The sequence below is a fragment of the Plenodomus lingam genome (assembly GCF_022343315.1).
Source record: "Plenodomus lingam strain CAN1 chromosome Unknown contig_11, whole genome shotgun sequence".
NCBI classification, from domain to species: Eukaryota; Fungi; Ascomycota; class Dothideomycetes; order Pleosporales; family Leptosphaeriaceae; genus Plenodomus; species Plenodomus lingam.
In genome coordinates, this window is record NW_027093929.1 from 2,664,788 (window position 1) to 2,689,345 (window position 24,558).

The 24,558-nt window shown below is 36.8% G+C and overlaps 2 protein-coding genes across 2 annotated transcripts; one reads left to right on the forward strand and one right to left on the reverse strand.

The window, feature by feature from the left end:
• Window positions 1–267: 267 nt before the first annotated feature.
• Window positions 268–3,006, forward strand: IAQ61_001253 (uncharacterized protein). The gene is made up of 4 exons (XM_003840962.2): window positions 268–733; window positions 796–1,075; window positions 1,165–2,034; window positions 2,087–3,006. Exons 2-4 carry the CDS (start codon window positions 967–969, stop codon window positions 2,926–2,928), a joined length of 1,821 nt encoding a protein of 606 aa, XP_003841010.1. The 5' UTR covers window positions 268–733; window positions 796–966; the 3' UTR covers window positions 2,929–3,006.
• Window positions 3,007–3,298: 292 nt separating this feature from the next.
• IAQ61_001254 (uncharacterized protein) lies at window positions 3,299–4,850 on the reverse strand. The gene is made up of 6 exons (XM_066095033.1): window positions 4,409–4,850; window positions 4,335–4,354; window positions 4,248–4,284; window positions 4,133–4,200; window positions 3,691–4,073; window positions 3,299–3,637 (listed from the first exon to the last, which is right to left on the reverse strand). Exons 1-6 carry the CDS (start codon window positions 4,602–4,604, stop codon window positions 3,505–3,507), a joined length of 837 nt encoding a protein of 278 aa, XP_065955341.1. The 5' UTR covers window positions 4,605–4,850; the 3' UTR covers window positions 3,299–3,504.
• Between the last annotated feature and the right edge of the window lie 19,708 nt (window positions 4,851–24,558).

The window sequence follows — 24,558 nt, forward strand, 5'->3', positions numbered from 1 at the left end:
ATTCATCACTTTCTTATCCACCATAGTCGATTGTGTATTCGACGGCTTGGGTTTCCATGGCAAAATACAATTGCTATATTTGATGTTTCCTTCTTGATTCCTGGCTGTAGTCATGTAGGCATCTTTTTGGACGAGCTTTTGGAATGAAAGCAAGTGGATGTGAGGAGTATATTAATTTAAATGCAAGTGTCACAGAGAAGACAGTGGGATCTTTAGGTTACTAGTCATGTACAGTTTTACTGGCACTCCATTGGAATATTGCATTGTTCTTCACTAGCTATGACTGATATCGAGATTGTGATTGTGTACCGGTAAACCGCGTCCTAAATGTCTGGTTGTGGTCTCAACAACGTGCCTGAGCCTCCAAGTTCTACAACGTTTCGATTCCAAAGCGGTAATGCGTAACAGAGGCCAAAAGATACAGACAACTGCTGTGGGGCCGTTCGTGGGGCTTGGGAAGCTTGAGGAGGACCTTCCCCCAAAACATCGCTTCAGCCCTCTTCGGCCCTTTTCCACCATCTCCCGGATATTGGATGAAGACCCATGTAAATAACATGCCCATTAACACGTGCCTATTGTCCGGACAGAACCTCCGATGGGATAGAACAGCGAAGGATGCATGCGCGCACGGCCTGAGGCGCTTGAAATCATGGCATGCTGGTCGGCTCCGTCATGTGTGATTGGCAGAGAAAGGCAAAAAGTGTCTGCAGGATTGCGAGTCAAATAGCTATCCGTGAGCGCAATGGACTAGAAGTACCGCCATCAACATGGAATCAACTCTGACAAAGCAAATAGGCCCTGAGATCAATCCGCCAATAGAGGAGGGTTCCAGTACCGTGGGCCGACGTCTGATAACCTTTCGACCATGAGCCACAGTCCTGGGGCTGTCTTTGTCAACCGCCGTTGCGTCGCGAGCACTGAGAGCATATCGGTAGAAGGACATTCCTTCTGGCAGGCGCATTGAAAATGGTCAGAGGAACAAGCGCCATCGTCGCATTGTGTACTTTCTATGCAAGTGGCGCAGCACTCCAAATTCGACCTGCAGCCCTTGGGGATGCAACATACGACTATGTTGGTGAGTAGTATTCCCCATCCTCAAAATTGTTCGGTCATTCGTAAATATCTACCACTAAATTCTAAAGAGACCCAGCTAAGAGTATGTAGTTGTTGGTGGCGGAACAGCCGGCCTCGCAATCGCCTCTCGTCTCTCAGCTTTCGCATCAGTAGCCGTGATCGAGGCTGGTGGTTTATATGAGCAGGACAATGGCAATCAGTCTGTCATTCCATATTACGGACTTGTGATGCCTGTATTGGGCACATCCGAGGACTACCCAGCCAACCCCCTCATCGACTGGGACCTACTATCAACACCGCAGGAATCGGCCGGAGGGCGACGTATTCATTATGCGCAAGGCAAGACGCTTGGAGGTAGTTCCGCCCTTAACACGATGTCGTACCATCGCGGGACTATCGGTTCGTATAAGCGATGGGCAGACATGGTTAACGATCAAAGCTACACTTTTGATCGGCTTCTGCCATACTTCAAGCGATCTGCTACGCTTACGCCTCCAAATCTCGCAAAAAGGAAGGCACCAAACGCCACTGTCTTGTATAACCCCAACGCGTTCGACAACTCCTTGCGCGGGCCTCTGCAAGTATCTTGGGCAAATTGGGTTGATCCGGCACAGAGCTGGCTGGCTCGCGCTCTACAGGCGATTGGACAGAAACTAAATCCCCTTGGCCTCAGCAGTGGAATTGTGAACGGAGGGTCTTGGGTTCCTACGACGATCCATCCCAGCGATGCAACCCGAAGCACATCTAAGAGCAGTTATCTGGCATCTGCGCTCCGGAATAAGAATGCAAGAATCGCAATATACTTGCGATCCCAAGCGTCAAAAGTGATGTTCGACCGCGCGAAGAGAGCCACCCGAGTGGCTGTGTCCAGTGGTGGTCGAAACTTTATAGTTTCTGCAAAGAAAGAGATCATCGTCTCTGCTGGCGTGTTTCACTCTCCCCAACTGCTCATGTTGTCAGGTATGTTTCGTACAGCAAAATGGAAAGTATGGGCTTAGGCTAACTTTTGAAGGCATCGGTCCTGCATCCACGCTCCACTCTCACTCCATCAACGTCGTTTCAGACCTTGGGGGCGTCGGTCAGAATCTTTGGGACCAGATCTTCTTCAACGTTCTACGAGGAGTCACCGCGCCAAACACGGGCACATACATCACTACGCCAGCACAGCAGGCCTTGGCTGTGACGCAATACCTCTCAAATGCAGCTGGACCATACAGCTCTGCAGGAGGCTATTTATCTTTCGAAAAGTTGCCCGCGAAAAGTCGTGCAACTCTTTCGCCCCGTACCTCGAATCTGCTTGCAAAGTTTCCCTCAGACTGGCCGGAGATTGAGTACATCGCATCCGGCTTTCCAGGTGATTTCCTCAATCTAACGACGGTTGGTGTAATCAGTGGCACTTTGCTCACACCTGCCTCAAGAGGCAACATGACTATTAGCAGCGCTTCCATCGCTGACCCCCCAGTCATCAATCTCGGCTGGTTGAGCGATCCTGCCGATGGAGAGGTTCTTGTTGCTGCTTTCAAGCGCGTGCGCGAAGCATGGAATAGTACCGCGATCGCGGGTGTTGTTATCGGCCCAGAAATTACCCCGGGCGACGCGGTCTCCACTGACGAGCAGATCCTCAACTTTATTAGAACATCAGCACAACCAATCTGGCATGCAAGTTCCACATGTGCCATGGGTAGAGCAGGAGACAAGGCAGCTGTAGTAGATTCCAAGGCTAGAGTGTTTGGTGTGAAAGGCTTGAGGGTTGTTGATAACTCTGTCATTCCGTTCAGCGTGCCTGGTCACCCTCAAAGTTCAGTGTATATGCTCGCCGAGAAGATCGCCGAGGATATCCAAATGGGGCATTGACAGTACGGTACGAAATTGGCTGGCCATACCTAATTAGCAAACTGTAATTGTAAATATAAACAATATCATGTGAACTGCAATATATATATTCGACATTAGAAATGCTTTTCCTTAGCCGAGTCGTGCGGCGAATGGCCAAGTCCACGCCGGTATGTTGGTTTCGAAGCCCATTATCTCATTATTACAGCAATTGTTGATGTGTATAGGAACATAAGATACACCGGATCTAACCCATCAGTCGTTGCATCTCGATGCAGTGATCAAGAGACTTTTATCCGATGCCTTTGGCCGAACGCCATGTCTCACTCCACATTTTTGTGTCTCCTCCTCTCCATTCAGCTGTTCTAAACTAAAATTCGATTGGTGCCCAGAGTGGTATCCGGAGTCAGAGACGGGCCCATGTGCACTCGGGTTGACTTGATTGCTGTTTGGATCTCTGAAGGCAGGAAAGGCGACGCTATTGTCGGGTGCCCGTTTGGCTAGGAACTGAGTGCGAACCAAGGTGTAAAGTATGGGTAGGCAGGTGCAAATTATACCAAGCCACATCTCGATCAATCTGCATTTGTTAGCGAGGAATTAGTTACTGGATGTCATGATGTAGTCGTACAGCCAGATGAAGTTCGAAACCATTGCCCAGGTCCCGTCAGTGTTGACTATGTGCATTCCTCTTACTACTTGCTCCACCCTGATCAGACTAACAACACAAACACTAGATATAGTTAGAATACTAACGCGTAGTTCTGACCGAGAGGGCTAACTTACATCGACCCCGTCATTAGCAGTAGGGCTGCACCAATCTTTCTGTGTAATGCCCACTGAAGCTTGCGCATAATGAAGATGGGCAGGACCAAGAGCGCCAAATCGTCAGCCGCATTGATACATGCGGTGGCAAGGAAGAATGCGGTCAAGTTGATGCACTTCCCGGTCATGATGCTGAAGTCCCAATACTTCGCGATGGGCTGGCAAACCCAAAGAAAGCCAAACGCTGCCAGTGTGCTGTTAATGACCGAGACGATCAGGACTATGTAAACGGCGGCTCTAAAGGCAGTCTCGAAGGGTGACAGACGGAGGTAGAATAGTCCCAGGGATATCTTGGTGAACATTGTAGCTAGGTTGTAAAATATGGGACCTGCGATATCGCCTATCTGCGTTGAATTAGCACATTTATATTTGTCCGTATTAGACAATGCAATGTTTGTAATACCTTCATCAATCTGTAAAAATCTGCTGCGGAAACCTCCCAAATGTGACGGCCCAGGCCGTTGGTCGTTTCTAGGCATCGTCAGTTCTTGAAAGTTTTATAAACTGGTGGCACGTACGATAGCCGACGTAAATGGAGAAGAACAAGGCCAGTGTCTGCGTATCGTTTAGTGTTTGCCGCCATGAAGGAAAGTTTCTGTGCATACAGTGGCCGCCATGATAGAATCTGGCATGGTTTAGTCTCAGTAACGCAATACGCTCGATAGATCCCAGTACATACAATCATCCCATCCCACGCTTCGTAAAATAAACCGCTTTGTGTATAATCGTAAAAGACAGATGGGTATCGAGAGTACAGCGCCTACAACAGCTACTATGATCACGCGATGTGCGATTGACTCGGTTGGATTGTCAAAGTTCGGAACAACACCTGGGGGAGGAGGCATCGCGCCGACTGTACTGCTGTCCGAACCCATGTCGACGTATCGCACCGAGTAGAGGGAACGAGATGATCAGATCTTGGTGGGTCGTGTGAGAGCGAACTCAGACACGATATTGTTCGATTCAAGGTGGGTAGTGATCACTAAGATCAACGATCGACGACTCGAACACTGCAATTGTGCTGGGATTGCGCATACGCATATCGGTGGCTGCGGCAGAAACGCACATTTCGTTTTGCTGGAGACAAAGGAGTTGCTTTCATCTTCTTCCGTCAATAAATTCCAGAGATGCAGCCAATTGCGATGCGGTCTTGCAGCATATTCGGTCCGAATCTCAACTGTTCACGGACGGCAGGCTATACCCGAGCCGCACATTGGGCGCGACAACATGACCTTGAATCAGTTCATACGACAGTAAATAGCCTGTGGCAAGCCTAACCCGTCTCCCCGACCCGCAAAGTCGCATGGTATCTTCAAGTTTTTCACCTTGTGCCAATGCATGCCATTAACATTGATATAGGAAGGCCTAAGCTAGAGTATCATCTCTGCATCATGTCCTTGCCGATGAGGTATTTGATCGCAAGCTGCCTGCGGTATAATAGTACGTTTCTGAAGGAGGCGGACGAAACGGTATACGATGCCTGATGTGAGATGGATGGGATGTGGTGAAAGGCCCGATTACCCTAGCTTGTCCAGCTATTCATCGCAACGAGTACTGTACTATCGCATCGCGCGGTGAGTTAAAAATTGATGTTGACAATGTTATTCTAGATTGGCAAACATTAACTATAACCATGCCGGTAACTATTGCTAATCGACTAGGTACGGTACGCAGTCTGGCTGCAGCTGATCACCAGCCCGCTGCAGGCAGAAATATTGCGACTGCGACATCTGCCTAATGTAACGACTCAGGTAGGTAGGGCATCCAAAAGGTATCCTATACGACTCAAAGGCATATAGGAGTGCGCGTCTGTACGGAAAAGGATGAGATTCCTACACCTATAGGTCTTGTACGAAAGGACAAGAAGAATATGCCTATCCTAACTATAGGCAAGCTATTCTCTATATATATAAGTAAGTTAGGCCTTTATTAGGCCTAACTTAGTATAGAAAAATAGGTAGGCAATTCTACCTTATTATTACACTACCCCCTCCTATAAAGAAAGGATAGTCCCTATCCTTAGGATTAGGTTTAGATCCCCTATTAAAGAAGAGCTTTTTGCAAAATAAATCCACCTTTACCTCTACCTTTACCTTTACTTCTTATTCCTAGGGTATAGACCCCTATCCTTAGCCTACCTATAACTAGCCCTTTACCTACTAACTTTCTTATTTCTATATCCCTAATTTTTTAATTATTTAACCTAATCTATCTAAAATCTAGTAAGTATTTAATCTATATAATTAAGTAGTTACTAATCTAAATTAGAACCTTTAGCTATGCTAGTACTAGTATTACTAGGAGTCCTTCCTATTACTTATCACGCTCTCTATATAAGGGTAGTTAGGGCTCTAGCTAGGGGTAAGTTTAATAATTTTAATTTTAAGTTAAAGAATTCTAAGAAGTACTAGTACTATATCTCCTAGAATAAGTATTATAATCTAGTAAGTATCTGTTGCAGGAGGGATATTAACCAGATCACGGAGCATCTTAATCCAATTAACCCTGATTAATACCCCTGTATAACCCACTATCTAATTAACTACTAGCTTACTGCTAAGTGCCTAATAAAAAGCAGAAGCTCTAGTAAGGAAGGTTTACTAATTATTTACCTTTAGGTAAGGGTAGCTAAAGCTCTATATATATAAGTACGATTATAGTAGATATAATCTAATAATCTATCTCCTAAATTATTCCTAACCTTAGTAATCTAAATTTATATAGTTATAAGCCTAGTTTACACTCTACCTTATTAAAGATTGTCCTATCTATTTAAGCGTATTATTTAACTTAGACACTAAGCTAGTAAGCTTTACTCTTTCTTTATACTATTTCTTAAGTAGAAGCTTACTTATTACTCTTCTACTATAAGCAACTAAATCCTAAAGGGGGATATCCTACTTACTAGATTAACTAACTAGCCTACCTAGTATATTTAATTTAGATACCATGCCCTAACTAAAGGGATCTAGGTAGAGGTAGACCCTAAGGCTTAGGATGCTAAAAACTACTTTAAGAATAAACCTATTAAGCCTAATATACTAATAGATATTACGCTATCTAATATAACAAGCAAGTAGTATAAACTTAAAATAGCTTAGTACTAAGCCTGCTTATTAGATTAGGTATTAAAGTTATTAGTAATCTAGAACCTTTTTATATAGGTTAATAATATAGTAGATTAAGGGATCCTTACCCTAGCCTATATAGAGCTTGTTAATTAAGGAAGAGTAACCCTCTAAGCACTTATCTAAGTGCTCTGTAATAACCTAGCGCTAACTAATTTAAGCGCTATAACACTAGCGAGATTATAGTATAAAGCTTATCTTGCTAAGGCAAAGATAAGTAGCTAAGACGCTAATTACTAGTAGAAGGAGTGGACAATCCTATATACGCAAGCTAAGGTATACAACATTCCTAATATTAAAGGATAGCTTATAGTATAGGATTATCTTAAAGCTCTATCTACTAGGATCTTACTAGATTAGGGTTAAACTATATTTTAAAGGATTATTAAAAAGTTAGTAATAGGAGAGCTAACTTATAACCTCCTACAGGTTGCTAAGATCTATTTATTACTTCTCTAAGAGAATAATATAAGATTAAGCTCTAAGGGTCCTAGAGTGTTTGTAATAATAGGAGCTCCGCCGTCTAATTAACCTAAGAAGGAGTCTTTATACCTATGCAGTAGATCTTACCTATAGAAACCTCCTAAATACAAAAACATTATTAAAGCTTAGACTAATATAGGTAACAAGCTTACTACTACTTAATAATTAGAGATTAAGAAAAAGATTAATAGGAATTAAAAATTTAAAGAGTTAAGAAAAGCTCTAATTAAGTCCTATACTATTAATTAAGATTATAGTAGTAAGGCAAGCGCAATTACCTATCTAGGTAGTATCTAGGCGGCACTAATTAACACTATATTAATAGCGGAGAAAATAAACAGGATCTATTTAACTATAGACTTTAAAGCTTACGCTCTATTAAAGAGCACTATCTTTAATAATAGGGGTGTAGTACACCTAGTTAATAATATAAGCTACCTAGAAGAAAGCTTGTTTAGATTAGTTAAATATAAGATAGTTAAAGCAGGAACTTAAGCTTTTCTAATCTTAGGCAGAGGGACTAGAGTAATCCCTAATGCTCTTAATAGACTAAGAGGTCTAAAAATAGAAGATTTAGTGCTTACTAATATAGTGTTAGTAGAAGGATTTTATATAAATATTATATTAGAATCTTAATTACTTAAAGTAGGAGTTTAGTTCCTTAGGCTAGATGCTACCTTATAGTTTAGATTATTAGAAAAGAGCGTTGTATTAGCTAAGTTACTGCGTAAGTTTAACTTAACTTTCCTAGAATATAAGCCCTCTACCCCTTATTAAATAATCTAAAGTATAGTGCCTAAACAACCCTAACAATCCTAGATAACTTACCTAAGACACAATAGTAAGGAGCTTTAGCACTAACAATTAGGCTATTTAGGACCTAAGGCGCTTAAAGCTCTAGTTAAGTTAGCAATAAACGTTAAGATTAAAGGAACTCCTAGGAGCAAATACGAGCACTACGCTATTACACATGCCTAATAGGTGTGAAGGGCTTAGGCTTATGCCTAAGCCTTAGTCTAACACAAGACAGACCAAGTCTAACACTACTACTAAGCGAACACACTAGACACCTATAAAAAGGCGTGGAGGGCTTATCTCTCCTTTAAGATACTAAATACTATTATTAACGCTTATTGTATTCTCCCTTAAGGCTAGTCTATAATATTTTAGTATCTTCTTCTAAATATACTATAATAGTAATAAGAGATAGACGCGCTAGATGTTTAGAATAACTAGGTACAACCTAATATAGTAGAAAGGCTAATATAATAGGTCTATAGATTAATAGAATAATAGGCTTAAGACTCTGCTATAATAGCTATACTACGTTAATAGAATAAGGAAATACGCAATTAGATCCTATCCTAACCCTCCTCTAAGCCCGCTAGGTTTAATAATATACTGCCTCTGCCCCCTCCTACCTTATGTTATAAACCCTTCCTAGTTAGCTTACTATATAATAGCACTAAGGTAAACTTCTCCTCCTAGCAAATAACTATAGAGTTTAAACTGCGTGCAGATAAGGTCTTTATTAGGGATAAGGAGGCAAGGTTTATATATATTTAGTCCTAGTTATTACCTATAGTCTAGCGCGCTATAGCACTATACTTTAAGGATAGTGTACGCAAGCGTTAGGATATAAGTAGGTTTCTTAACTACCTAGTGTTCTATTATAGCAACTATTATAGGCAGGAGCGCGCCTAAGTCGCGTTAGAATATTTATATTAGGGCTAAAATTAGCCTTTTATAGAGTTCTTTATAAATTTTATATAGCTCCTTATATAGTTAGGAGGTCTATACTAGGATAATAAATAGAAGCTTTTATAACTTTAGCAATCTCTTAATAGCTACATGCGCTTAGTTTCCCTTAATAGGGGGGTCTCTAGGACAAACTACAACGTAGCTGTAGAGGAATATAAGATAATTATAGTAGATATTAAAATAGCCTCTCTAGAACTAGGCTTTCTTTAGGCTAGCAAGTCTAAGGAACCCTAGCTAAAGTCTAACTTAGATTAGGATAGTAACACAAATATAGTAGAAGTAGTAGCCTTATTAAGTGCACCTACTAAACCGCTAATATTACACCCTAACTAGATCCTATAGGACCTGTTTAATATACAGAAACTAGTAAGGGTCTGCACCTAGTGTAGATAGGGCGGTTATTTTATGCGTGTATGCCCTAATGCCCTATTGCTATAACTAGTGGGTGTTAAGATAGTTATAGCATTAGTAAGCGGCCCTAATTTAGGAAACTAGCCGCCCCTAACTTTAGGCTAAGTTAGGGGTATAAGGAGGACACTATAATAGAGGAATTATTAATAGTAGAGGCTATTAAGTGTCCCCTAGATATTAAGGCTAGGTTAAATAATCCTCCTTTCTTTATTCCCCTCCTCCTAGGTAGAGTAGAGAATGTGCAAGCGATAGTTAATTTAGAGTGCTAGTGTTTTAGTGTAGTTAAGGAAAAGTTAGCAAGATAGATTAGTAGGAACTTTATTAATATTCCCCTGCAACCTTTGCAATATGCCTAGGGAATTACTAAGGGTATAAGAATTTTATAGTTAGTAGTATTAGACTATAATTTAGATAGTTAGTAGTCTTAGCTTTTAGCTTATATAGTACCTAGTCTCTCCTATTAACTAATACTAGGCAGACTATAGCTATGCAGAGAAGGCGTTGTTATAGATATTCTATAAGGCAAATTAATAATTAGGAAGGCAGGAAATATAGTAGTATAAGAGAGTAGGAGACGCCTATATCCTACCTATATCTCTACTATCTTAGGTCTAGTTATAGTAGGGTTAGTAAATTAAGGATCCTAATAGGAAGATATATAGGTACAAATTTTTGCAACAAATATACTAGATATTTTATAGGTAATATATAACTTACGCCTAATAAAATATCTAGGAAGTATTAATAAGGGAGGTCCTATTAATATACACACTATTTATATTACTAGTAATATAGTTCCCTATAAACCTAAGCATAAAACTAAAAAGACAAAGTTGCTACTAGAATTGTAAGAGTTTAAGGACCTGTTTAATAAAGAATTAGCAAGCAGGTTGCTACCTTATTAAGGTAGTATAGATTACTATGTTTAGTTAATAACTCTCCTAGATAGAACCTAGCCTAACCCCCTATAGGGTCCCCTGTACCCTATATCGCGTGATTAATTACTAGAACTAAGAATATAACTTACTAGATTAATAGACAAGGGCTAGATCTAAGCAAGCTCTTCTATAGCTAAAGCTCTAGTGTTGCTAGTAAAGAAGCTGTTAGGCAGTTAGCGCCTTTGTGTAGATTACTAGATGCTTAATAGCATAATAATATTAGACTAATACCTACTACTACTTATTAAGGAAACTTTGCGCACACTATCTAGCGTAAATTAGTTTATAAAAGTAGATATTTACACTACCTTTTATAAAGTTAGAATAGTAGAAGGTTATAAGTCCTTAATAGCTTTCTGCACCTAGTTTAGGTTATATAAATAGTTAGTATATCTATTTAGTCTTAGTAGTGCGCTATCTACTTTCTAATAATATATTAATACTACGCTTATAGAGTTACTTAGACTATATATAATAGCCTACCTTAATAATATCCTAATTTATTTAGAAGGAGACTAGTTTAACTATATAGAAAAAGTAAAGCGTGTACTTATACTATTAAAAGAAGTAGGACTACACCTAGACTTAGAGAAATATACTTTTAGTATTAAGGAGGTACGCTACCTAGGCTATATTATTAAGGCAGGCAAATTACTTAAACCTAACCCTAAAAAGCTTAGGGCAGTATAGGAATAGGAATCCCCTAGGAATATAAGAGAGGTAAGGAGTTTTCTAGGTTTTACTAACTTCTACTGCAATTTTATTATAAAGTTTTCTAAAGTAGCAGCACCTTTAAACTAACTAACTAGGAAGAATACCCTATTCTAATAGGGAGAGGAGGAATAGAGTGCATTTAATATACTAAAAAAGGCATTTATATTTAGACTAGTACTAATATAATAGGACCTAGCTAAAGAAATATTATTAGAAGTAGACTATTTAGGATGCGCTCTTAGGGGTTGCTTATTACAAAAAGTTAGGGGTGTCTAGCGCCTAGTTGCTTACTACTCTGTAGCTCTAATACTAGAAAGACAAAACTACACTATATATAATAAGGAATTACTAGCTATTATTAAGTGTCTTAAAAGCTAGTTAGTAGAGTTATAGAGCGTTTATAAACTATTTATAATATTTACAGACTATAAAAACCTAGAGTACTTTACTAGCCTTTAAAGCTTAAGCGAGCAATAGTGCTGCTAGGTAAAGGAACTTTTAAAATATTAATACATCCTATAGTATAGACCTAGCTATCTTATAGGATAACCTAATACCTTAAGTAGGTAACTATAAGATTTAAACTCCTCTAAAGCAATACTATAGTTAGTAATACGCCCTAAATTAATTTAGGTTACAGTGTTAGAAGCAGAGGAGGCGTCTAAGTTACTAAAGGGCGCTAGCCTCTTTACTAACCTATATATGCAGATACTATAGGATAAAGTAGTACTAGAAGATAAGACATACTAAGTACGTCTTAATGCGGTTTAGAAAGGCGCTAGGTCTTTCCTAGTTTTAGCTAACACAAAGCAACAGATTAGGGACTGTGTAATTAGCGCACACAGCACTTTGCTCTAGAGGGGTGTTATTTAGTTACTAATATAGGAACCCCTTATAACTACTATTATATAGTAAGTATATAAATTAGGTTTAGTAGAATATCTAGGAAAGAATATAATATTTTAAATACTACGCCGCAACTATTATTAGGATAGAATATTAGGAGATGTTGCGTAGTATATTTAAAACTACTATTATTATAGTGCTTATATCTCCTAGAAGCGCTAATAGGGTCTGTTATAACCTATACTAGTCGCGTTACAATACTAGTCCTAAATATCTATAGATTTTATAGTTAACCTACCTGCAAAAGATAATAGCAAACCCTAGTCCCTATTAGTTATTACTAATAGATTGTCTAAATATGTTTAGCTTAAAGTAATAGTCTCTATAGTAGCTAATTATTGTGCAAGGATCTTCTAGGACAACTAGTAGTAGTTCTAGGGCTTTCTATCCTCTATTATTACTAACTAAGGTTTAGACTAGTTAGGATCCTTCTAGATAATATTATACTAGATAATAAAGATAAACTAGTTACTATCTACTATATACTACCCTTAGATAGACGGCGGGATAGAGCGGGTAAACTAAGAAGTGCAGGTGGTGCTGCGCATAATAGTATGCTTTAAGCAGACTAACTAGCCTAACTACCTGCTAGCCTGCTAACTTGCACTTAATAATAGGGACTCTAGCATAACTAGTGTTAGCCTAAATCTACTTTTAAATAGGTATACTGCAGACACGCTATAAAAGTTAATGTTACTACTAGTAAAGCCTAAGAATCCTTATAGGGAGGCTATAGCGTTCTTATTACACCTATAGAGGGGTGTAGAGCTAGCGCAAGCTACTATTATATTCTAATAGTAATAATAATAGGAAGTAATAAACTAGTCCTAACGCCTAGCTAAAAAGTTCCTAAAAGGCAATATAGTTTAGTTTATAATGCGTAATATAAAGATAAACTAACTAAGTAAAAAGTTTAACTAGCTATAGGTAAAGTATAAAGTAATAGAAGTTCCTACTCTACTTATAGTAGTATTAGACTTACTAGGGAGCTTGTATAAGACTGTGCATGTAGATCTGCTAGAGAGAGCTACTAATAACCTGCTGCTAAGCTAGAAGCTTTAGGACTTATAACTAGGTCTAATAGTTACTCTAGAAAATAAAGATGCAACGCTAGATAAATAGGAAGTAGAAGAGATCCTTTATGCAAAGAATACAAGAGGAAAAGGGAAGCGTTAAGTCCTAGTAAAATAGAAGGGGTATATTAATCTAATATAGCACCTGCTAGAGGTAGTATAGGATGCTAAGGCTCTAGATAGGTTTAAGGAATAGTATAGGGATGCCGCGCATAATAATAGCCTAATACGTATAAAAACTAGGAAGTAAGTATAGAAGAAAACTAGAATAATAACTTAGACCTTTATTATAATTAAGAAGTAGAAAGGTATTAGAGATATCTTTTATTTATCCTAATAATACTCTAAGCAAGTGCCCTGCTATTAAAGTTTTATAAGGTAGCTAATAATTAGGTAGTAGTATCTGTACTATTACTATCTATAACTAACCCCCCCCTAGCTCCCCCTAAACTATTATTTATATTATTTTAACGCCTCTACGTCTCTTAGTAATAGTAGTAACGCTTACGCGCAGCGTAGGTGGGGGAGGACTTAGTTAAGGAGTACGAGCGATAGTAGTAGCAGTAGTAGAAGGAGGGTAGTGCTTTAATAGTCTACTAATATGTAGCACCCTAGGCCTAAAGAAAGTAAATATTAGAATATATACAAAGGGAATAAAGGAAAATTAACACTAATAATAAGAGTCTTAATACTATAGGTAGTGCGCTTAGCAGTGCTCTTAAGCTTATTAATATAAAGGTTAGTTTAGGCCTAGGTCTTGTTTATACGCTAGTTAATACGCTAGAAGGTAACACTAGTAGTAGTAGCAAGCTATATAATGTTGTTATTGCTATAACTACTATATAAAGGCGTAATAGTAGACTAAAGTAGAAATGCTAGAGTACTAGTAGTAGATAGAATAATAGCACTAAGCTAATACTAATTATAGGCGCGCAAGTAGGTAGTAGGGGTAAGCAGAGTAATAGTATTATTAGTTTAAGCCCTTAATATAAGATCCTTAAAATAATAGTAGAGCTAGTAGAACTATAGTATAAACTAGTAATAGGTGCCTTTAGTAGGTTTCCCTATAAAGGTGCTAAGGGTCCCCTTCTTTATAATATAGAGGCGATCCTCCTAGTAACTATAATAAAACTAAAGCTAGTTATAAAGGGCTTAGCAAATATTAGGATTATTAGTAAGGATAGCTTCTAATTAAGTATAGGTCTTATAGCTATAATAGCAGGACTTGTATAAGCGCCCTAGATATAGTTAGAACTTGCTATAAAGAAAATAAAAATTAAGGGGAACTTACTACTACCTTCCTAATAGTTACACTTGCTAAAGAGATAAAGCTAGTTAATATACTAATTATAGGGAAGCAGCTTTACAAAGCTACTATTATACTCCTTATTATCTAAGTTACTAGAAATAATAAAGCTACTAAGTAGCTATGTTTAGGGAGGCGTGTGCTAAGCAAAAGTTAGTGCAGGAAATATAGGGAGAACACTAGAAGTACGCACCTTATCTTAGTAGGCCTAGCACGGGGTCTAACTACCTTATAGTAGATCCCTACTACTAGTACTAGTAGCTATAGATAAAGATATAATAGGAACTAGATAGGCAGGATTAATAGAAAAAGATTAGAGAAAGGGCTAATTAGTAGGGAAAATCTATTATATAACAAAGTAAGTTTAGGAAATTTATAGTAGGGTAGGATAGCTATATTAGAACTTTTATAGTAGGGTGCTAAAATAAGCGTATAGACACTATACGCGCGTACTACTTAATATACAGGCCTGTTATAAATTAGGAAGGAATATAAAGATATAATAACAAAACTAAAAAATATAGTAATAAAGCCTAATATAGATTATAGAGGATAAAGATATAACCCTAGACCCCTAAAAAAAAACAATTTTATAATAGGTTATAGGGGAAGGTTAGGGGTATGTGAAGGGCTTAGGCTTATACCTAAGCCTTAGTCTAACACAAGACGGACCAAGTCTAACACCACTACTAAGCGAACACACTAGACACCTATAAAAAGGCGTGGAGGGCTTATCTCTCCTTTAAGATACTAAATACTATTATTAACGCTTATTGCATTCTCCCTTAAGGCTAGTCCATAACAACAGGTTATATTAAGATAACCAAGGGAAAGATTACTACGTCTATACTACTAGGTATTATAGGATCTATTTAATATACTAATAGGTATAGCTTATAAGTAATAGATCTTAGTATTAAAGTGTAACTACTTAGGAAAGCTTTATACCTATCTACTATAAGCTAAAAACCTTAATAAGATTATATAGGTGTTTAAAAATTTTAAGAGCTTAATACTTAACTAATATAAGCTTAGTATAGTTAAGATTATAGAAGATAATAACGTTATAACACTCCCTTAGCGTGGCAAATCTTGTTTTTAGATCTAGGTAGCTAATAATAGTATTAAAATTAAGAGCTTACCTATATATACCTATAAACCTAATAGAGGAGTAGAAAGAGTAGGGCAGGAGATTATAACAAAATCAATTAAAATAAGGATTAGTGCTAACCTACTAACAAAGCTCTAGCCTAAAATTATTAAAGCAGCAACTTAGCTCTATAATATAAGCCTGTCCTATACTTACAATATAATATCACCTAATAAAGTGCTAGATTGTTAGTTTACTAGATACTTTAGGTAGTGGCAACTAGAGTAGATAAGGGAGGCAACTGCTAATCTCCGCCCTAATTAGAGCGGAATATACGCCTATAGCTATTAAGCTTACCCCCTTAATAGAGATTAAGTAGCTAGGCGTCACAAGAGGGTTTTTAAGGTGAACCCTTAGGGTTATATTAGATATCTAGTAGGATATAGAGCATCTAACATATATAGGATATAGATCCCCTTACTTAATTAAATTATTATAACAAGGAACGTTACCTTTAATAAGGATCTTTTCTATAAAGAGAAAGATCTAGAGCAGCTTTAATAGTTAGAGGCTTAAAAGATAGTTAATATTATTAGTAAAGATAAGATCTATAATATAGGAGAAGTATATAAAGAGCTTAATATCTTTAATTAGCTTTGTATTATAGCAGAGCAATATAAGGAGTCTAGTAAGCAAGGAGGACTAAATCTAGCGCAGGAGCTAGGGGGTAGGGTAGAGCTAGAGGAGGTAGATAATTAGGCTAGCTAGCCTAGTAATTTACAACCCCCTAAGCAGACACCTCTAGTGTAGGTACTAAGCATAGCTAGCTTAGCACAAAGGATCTATGCAAAGTCCCCTAAGCTAATAGGGCTCTAAACTCCTAAACTAACACTAGAACTAAACTTTAGTATAGGAAATAAAGGATCTATATAGGTTATAGATTAGGGTCTTACTACTTAAGATAGTAGTAATCTAACTTACTTAGACGCTATAATAGGTAGCTCCTAGGAAGGACCTAGAGGGGAGAGTGCTATTAGTAGGTCACTCTATAAGAACACAGAGATAGGTAAGGGTACCCTATCTAGCTCTTATAGGGGTAGTAAGCAGAGCTCCTACCTACTTGCTTTAGGACTAGATTCTGTATCTCCTGCAGATCCCTTATAAGCGGCACCTAGAGCTCCTAGAAGAAGCAGAAAACTATAAGTTAAAGGACTGCCACTAATACGTGTTAGTAAGCAAGCTTAGGGATAGGACCCTAATAAACTACTAGGAGGCTCTATAAGTGTAGGGATATATATAGTAATAGATCTATTAGATATAGATCTAATTAGAAATCCCTTACATAATCTTTTAGTATATCCTAAACTAAACGCTATAATCTACGCTATAATTATAGCAGTAATAGGGAGTAAATCTCCTAAAAACCCTAAAAGAAATACACACTAGGACGCTCTATAAAAAGAGCTAAAATAATAGAAGGATCTCTATAACTACTAAATAGGACAGTAATTTAGAGACGCAGCATATAAAGAAATTAATACTCTGCTAAAAGCTAGTACCTAGAAGGAGATTAATAGGCTAACTAAGAGAGAGCGTCTACTCCTACTTAAATAGGTGTTTACATACAAGCTTAATTAGGATAGTTACCTAATTAAGTGCAAAGCAAGGATAGTAGTAAGAGGAGATCTAGAGCTTACTAACTTAATTTATTTAACATACGCAGCTACCCTAGTAGCTTAAACCTTTAGGACTACAATAGCTATTAGAGCTAAGTTTAACCTTAAGATATATTAATATAACATTATTAGAGCTTTCCTTAACGCCTTAAGGGATTAACACCCTACAGTTATCTACAAGCTACCTAAAGGATATTAAATACCTAGGAAGTGCGTTAAGCTTAAACAAGCTCTATATAGACTAAAAGACTCACTATTATTATAGTATAATAAGCTCTTAACTATACTCTAAGAAAATAAGCTTATTGCTTCTAAAGAGGAGCTATACCTATTCTTTAACAGAGATCGCAGTATCTTGTTAATATTCTATGTGGACAATATCCTATCACTCTATTACTAAAACTACGCAAGCTAAGCTTATAAAGTTATCTAAGCTCTAAAGTAAAGATATACTATAGAAGAAAAGGGACCTGTAAGCTAGTTTCTAGGGGTAAGAGTAATCTAGGATAGAAAGAGATAGACAATAACGCTTGTTTATAATAAATACATTAACAAGATTGCAAAGAAATTTAATCTAGCAGAAATAGGAAAATTCCCTGCTACACTACTATTAAGTAAAGACATTAAAAAGAGTACAGGAGAAGCTACTAAAAAAGAGATTAAGGACTATTAGGAGCTGGTTAGATTAATCCTTTACACCTTAATTATAGTGCGCCCTAATATTGCCTATATAGCCTCCTAGCTCTCCTAATACCTTACTAACCTATCTAAATAATACTTTAATATGGTTAATTAAGTGATCGTCTATCTATACTAAACTTAATACTAATTAATCTAATATAGGAATAGGGATCCTAATAAGCTTATAATATATAGTAATGCGTTATTTGCTAATAATATTAATACTTAGCAATTATTACATAGATACCTTATTACGCTCTTTAGAGGACCTATTATTTAGAAGGCAGCTTAATAAGCAACTATTACTACTTTAACTACTAAGGTAGAGCTCCTTGCGCTTAAATAAGTAAGTAAAGAAGCAATAGCGTTAAAACGCTTTTTAACCAAAATACACCTTACTTTAGATACTACCTAGATAATTAATTATAATAATTAACAAACTATTAGGTTAGTAGTAGGTAATAATAAAAGGATTACTACTAAGCTACGCTATATAGATATTTAAAACATGTAGCTTAGATAAGAGTATAAAAAGGGATCTTTCTATATTACCTACCTACCTACTAGTAATATACTAGCTAATAGGCTTACTAAAAACCTAACTATATAATAATTTATAAGGTTTAGGGAGCACCTAAAGTAATATAATAGCAGAGCATATATTATATAGCGTTAATTAAAGTAAGGTAGTATATAAGATCTATTAATATAATATAAAAATAACTAACTATAGCCTACCTCTCTATTATTAACTAGGTAGCTTCCCTAAGGAGCTCTATCACGCGCGCGAAGCGTGCCTTAGAGTCTATAGGGAGCTACCTAGGTTACCCTAACCTAGGATCTATAGGGGGAACCTTAGAGGAGCTAGAGTCCTTATCTTCTAATAAGGAGCTCTAGGCGCCCTTAGCTATAGTATTAGCCTTACGCGCAAGCTTAGTAGTAGTAGTAGTAGCTTTTACTAGCTCCTGCTACTTAGCATTACTCTCCTTAAGGAGCACTAAGACCCTCTACTTCTTATCCTTAAGAAGGTCTTAGCTCTTACCTACCTACTTCCTTGCTAGGAAGGACAGCGCAGAGTATTAGGCAAGCTTAGGGCTATTAGTTTATTAGTATAAGATCTTACTAAAAGTATTATAAAGGAAAAATTCTTATATAGATTATATATATTAGGATATAGCTATATCTAGAGAAGTACTAATAGCACTAAGTCCCCCTACTAGAAGAGTTATAGCACTTACTATTAGACTTATTAAAGAGCGTAGAGTATAGATAATTTAGATAAGTTTTAGCATAATAAATACTAGGCTCTCTATAGTAGGAGGATCTTAGGGTCTCCTTAGGAGCTAGAGAGGGAGTAGGAGAAGGAGTAGGGGTATTAGGCAGGGTCTAGGGAGAAGCAGGAGCTAGAGTTAGAGCTAGAGTAGTAGGAGCTAGAGTAGGAGCGCCCTTCCTTAGCTTCGCGATCTTAACTATAGTAGTAGTAGCTACGCGCTTAGCTACTACACGCTCTATAATAGCCTTATAATTAGTAGTAGCGCGCTCTTTATTAGTAGTAGTAGCTTTAGTAATAGTAGCTTTAGTAGCGTAGGAGGTAATAAGGGTAGTGTAGGTAGAGTAAGCGTAAGTAGTAGTTTTTAACTTTAACTAAAATATAGGTTAGTAGGGATATAGGTATAGTTTAGATCTTTAGGGTTATATAATCTTATAATTTAAGCTATAGTAAAAGATTATAGTTAGGTAGATAGAGTCTTAGAGCTTAGTCTAGATAATATCTAAGCGCGTAAACGTAGGCCTAATAAGGAAGGCGCGCTAATTAGTATCTAAAGGGTGCGCTAATTTAACCCTTTAGATATATAACGCTCTAATTAGCTATACTACCTACTAACTATAAGCGCAACTATAATAACAAAAGATCTACCTATACCTAGGGGGTGTGTTGCAGGAGGGATATTATCTAGATTATAGAGTATCTTAATCTAATTAATCCTAATTAATACCCCTGTATAACCTACTATCTAATTAACTACTAGCTTACTACTAAGTGCCTAATAAAAAGCAGGAGCTCTAGTAAGGAAGGTTTACTAATTATTTACCTTCTAGTAAGGGTAGCTAAAGCTCTATATATATAAGTCTAATCGTAGTAGATATAATCTAATAATCTATCTCCTAAATTATTCCTAACCTTAGTAATCTAGATTTCTACATCTTACTACTCTAGCTCTAACTCTAGCTCCCGCTCCTCCCTAGACCCCGCCTAATGTCCCTACTTCTTCTCCCGCTCCCTCTCTAGCTCCTAAGGAGACCCTAAGATCCTCCTACTAAGGAGAGCCTAGTATTTATTATGCTAAAACTTGTCTAAATTGTCTATGCTCTGCGCTCTTTAATAAGTCTAATAGCGAGTGCTATAACTCTTCTAGTAGGGGGACTTAGTACTAGTAGTTGTTATAGACTAGCCTTAAGGGAGAATGCAATAAGCGTTAATAATAGTATTTAGTATCTTAAAGAAGAGATAAGCCCTCTACGCCTTTTTATAGGTATCTAGTGTGTTCGCTTAGTAGTGGTGTTAGACTTGGTCTGTCTTGTGTTAGACCTAGTGTTGCAGGAGGGATATTAACCAGATTACAGAGCATCTTAATCTAATTAATCCTAATTAATACCCCTGTATAACCCACTATCTAATTAACTGCTAGCTTACTGCTAAGTGCCTAATAAAAAGCAGGAGCTCTAGTAAGGAAGGTTTACTAATTATTTACCTTCTAGTAAGGGTAGTTAAAGCTCTATATATATGAGTCCAATCATAGTAGATATAATCTAATAATCTATCTCCTAAATTATTCCTAACCTTAGTAATCTAAATTTCCATAGTTATAAGCCTGGTTCGCGCTTTACCTTATTAAAGATTGTCCTATCTATTTAAGAGTATTGTTTAACTTAGACACTAAGCTAGCAAGCTTCACTCTTTCTTTATACTATTTCTTAAGCAGAAGCTTACTTATTACTCTTCCACTATAAGCGACTAAATCCTAAAGGGGGATATCCTACTTACTAGATTAACCAACTGGCCTACCTAGTACATTTAATTTAGATACCATACCCTAACTAAAGGGATCTAGGTAGAGGTAGACCCTAAGGTTCTAGATACTAAAAACCACTTTAAGAATAAACCTATCAAGCCTAATATGCTAATAGATATTACGCTATCTAATATAACAAGCGAGTAGTACAAACTTTAAATAGCTTAGTACTAAGCCTGCTTATTAGATTAGGCATTAAAGTTATTAGTAATCTAAAACCTTTTTACATAGGTTAACAACATAGTAGATTAAGGGATCCTTACCCTAGCCTATATAGAGCTTATTAATTAAGGAAGAGTAACCCTCTAAGCACTTATCTAAGTGCTCTATAATAACCTAGCGCTAACTAACTTAAGCGCTGCAACACTAGCGAGATTATAGTATAAAGCTTATCTTGCTAAGGCAAAAATAAGTAGCTAAGACGCTAATTGCTAGTAGAAGGAGTGGACAATCCTATATACGCGAGCTAAGGTATATAACGTTCCTAATATTAAAGGATAGCTTATAGTATAGGATTATCTTAAAGCTCTATCTACTAGGATCTTACTAGATTAGGGTTAAACTATGTTTTAAAGGATTATTAAAAAGTTAGTAATAGGAGAGCTAACTTATAACCTCCTGTAGGTTACTAAGATCTATTTATCACTTCTCTAAGAAAACAACATAAGATTAAGCTCTAAAGGTCCTAGAGTGTTTGTAATAATAGGAGCTCCACCTTCTAATTAACTAAAGAAGGAGTCTTTATACCTATGCAGTAGATCTTACCTATAGAAACCTCCTAAATGCAAAAACGTTATTAAAGCTTAGACTAATACAGGTAACAAGCTTACTACTACTTAATAATTAGAGATTAAGAAAAAGATTAATAGGAATCTAAAATTCAAAGAGTTAAGAAAAGCTCTAATTAAGTCCTATCCTATTAATCAAGATTATAGTAGTGAGGCAAGCGTAATTACCTATCTAGGCAGTATCTAGGCAGTACTAATTAACCCTATATTAATAGCAGAGAAAACAAATAGGATCTATTTAACTATAGACTTTAAAGCTTACGCTCTATTAAAGAGCACTATCTTTAACAATAGGGGTGCAGTGCACCTAGTTAATAATATAAGCTACCTAGAAGAAAGCTTGTTTAGATTAGTTAGATATAAGATAGTTAAAGTAGGAACTTAAGCTTTTCTAATCTTAGGCAGAGGGACTAGAGTAATCCCTAATGCTCTTAATAGACTAAGAGGTCTAAAAACAGAAGATTTAGTGCTTACTAACGTGGTGTTAGTAGAAGGTTTTTATATAAATATTATATTAGAAGCTTAATTACTTAAAGCAGGAGTTTAGTTCCTTAGGCTAGATGCCACCTTACAGTTTAGATTATTAGAAAAGAGCGTTGTATTAGCCAAGTTACTGCGCAAGTTTAACTTAACTTTCCTAGAATACAAGCCCTCTACCCCTTATTAAATAATCTAAAGCATAGTGCCTAAACAACCCTAACAATCCTAGATAACTTACCTAAGACACAATAGTAAGGAGCTTTAGCACTAATAATTAGGCTATTTAGGACCTAAGGCGCTTAAAGCTCTAGTTAAGTTAGTAATAAACGTTAGGATTAAAGGAACTCCTAGGAGCAAATATAAGCACTACGCTATTACACATGCCTAATAGGTTATATTAAGATAACTAGGGAAAGATTACTACGTCTATACTACTAGGTATTATAGGATCTATTTAACATGCTAACAGGTATAGCTTATAAGTAATGGATCTTAGTATTAAAGTGCGACTACTTAGGAAAGATTTATACCTATCTAGTATAAGCTAAAAACCTTAATAAGATTATATAGGTGTTTAAAAATTTTAAGAGCTTAATACTTAACTAATATAAGCTTAGTATAGTTAAGATTATATAAGATAACAATGTTGCAACGCTCCCTTAGCGTGGCGAATCTTGTTTTTAGATCTAGGCAGCTAATAATAGTATTAAAATTAAGAGCTTACCTGTATATACCTATAAACCTAATAGAGGAGCAGAAAGAGTAGGGCAGGAGATTATAACGAAATTAATTAAAATAAGGATTAGTGCTAACCTACTAACAAAGCTCTAGCCTAAAATTATTAAAGCAGCAACTTAGCTCTATAATATAAGCCTGTCCTATACTTACAATATAATATCACCTAATAAAGTGCTAGATTGTTAGTTTACTAGATACTTTAGGTAGTGGCAACTAGAGTAGATAAGGGAGGTAACTGCTAATCTCCGCCCTAATTAGAGCGGAATATACGCCTATAGCTATTAAGCTTACCCCCTTAATAGAGATTAAGTAGCTAGGCGTCACAAGAGGGTTTTTAAGGTGAACCCTTAGGGTTATATTAGATATCTAGTAGGATACAGAGCATCTAATATATATAGGATATAGATCCCCTTGCTTAATTAAATTATTATAACGCAGAACATTACCTTTAATAAGGATCTTTTCTATAAAGAGAAAGATCTAGAGCAGCTTTAATAGTTAGAGGCTTAAAAGATAGTTAATATTATTAGCAAAGATAAGATCTATAATATAGGAGAAGTATATAAAGAGCTTAATATCTTTAATTAGCTTTGTATTATAGCAGAGCAATATAAGGAGTCTAGTAAGCAAGGAGGACTAAACCTAGCGCAGGAGCTAGGGGGTAGGGTAGAGCTAAAGGAGGTAGATAATTAGGCTAGCTAGCCTAGTAATTCACAACCCCCTAAGTAGACACCTCTAGCGTAGGTACTAAGTATAGCTAGCTTAGCATAAAGGATCTATATAAAGTCCCCTAAGCTAATAGGGCTCTAAACTCCTAAACTAATACTAGAACTAAACTTTAGTATAGGAGATAAAGGATCTATATAGGTTATAGATTAGGGTCTTACTACCTAAGATAGTAGTAATCTAACTTACTTTAACGCCATAATAGGTAGCTCCTAGGAAAGACCTAGAGGGGAGAGTGCTATTAGTAGGTTACTCTATAAGAGCACGGAGATAGGTAAGGGCACCCTATCTAGCTCTTATAGGGGTGGTAAGTAGAGCTCCTACCTACCTGCTTTAGGACTAGATTCTGTATCTCCTGCAGATCCCTTATAAGCGGCACCTAGAGCTCCTAGAAGAAGCAGAAAACTGCAAGTTAAGGGACTACTACTAACGTGTGTTAGTAAGCAAGCTTAGGGACAGGACCCTAATAAACTACTAGGAGGCTCTATAAGTGTAGGGATATATATAGTAATAGATCTATTAGATATAGATCTAATTAGAAATCCCTTACACAATCTTTTAGTATATCCTAAACTAAACGCTACAATCTACGCTATAATTATAGCAGTAATAGGGAGCAAATCTCCTAAAAACCCTAAAAGAAATACACACTAGGACGCTCTACAAAAAGAGCTAAAATAATAGAAGGATCTCTATAACTACTAAATAGGACAGTAATTTAGAGACGCAGCATATAAAGAAATTAATACTCTGCTAAAAGCTAGTACCTAGAAGGAGATTAATAGGCTAACTAAGAGAGAGCGTCTACTCCTACTTAAATAGGTGTTTACATACAAGCTTAATTAGGATAGTTACC

Bases quoted from the DNA above. Each gene is read 5' to 3' on its own strand.
- IAQ61_001254 (XM_066095033.1), bottom strand. From the start codon at position 4,604: ATGGGTTCGGACAGCAGTACAGTCGGCGCGATGCCTCCTCCCCCAGGT. The intron at 4,355-4,408 runs GTATGTACTGGG...AAACCATGCCAG, and splicing joins AAGCGTGGGATGGGATGATT to ATTCTATCATGGCGGCCACT. The intron at 4,285-4,334 runs GTATGCACAGAA...AACGATACGCAG, and splicing joins ATTCTATCATGGCGGCCACT to ACACTGGCCTTGTTCTTCTC.
- IAQ61_001253 (XM_003840962.2), top strand. From the start codon at position 967: ATGGTCAGAGGAACAAGCGCCATCGTCGCATTGTGTACTTTCTATGCA. The intron at 1,076-1,164 runs GTGAGTAGTATT...AAGAGTATGTAG, and splicing joins TGCAACATACGACTATGTTG to TTGTTGGTGGCGGAACAGCC. The intron at 2,035-2,086 runs GTATGTTTCGTA...TAACTTTTGAAG, and splicing joins CCAACTGCTCATGTTGTCAG to GCATCGGTCCTGCATCCACG.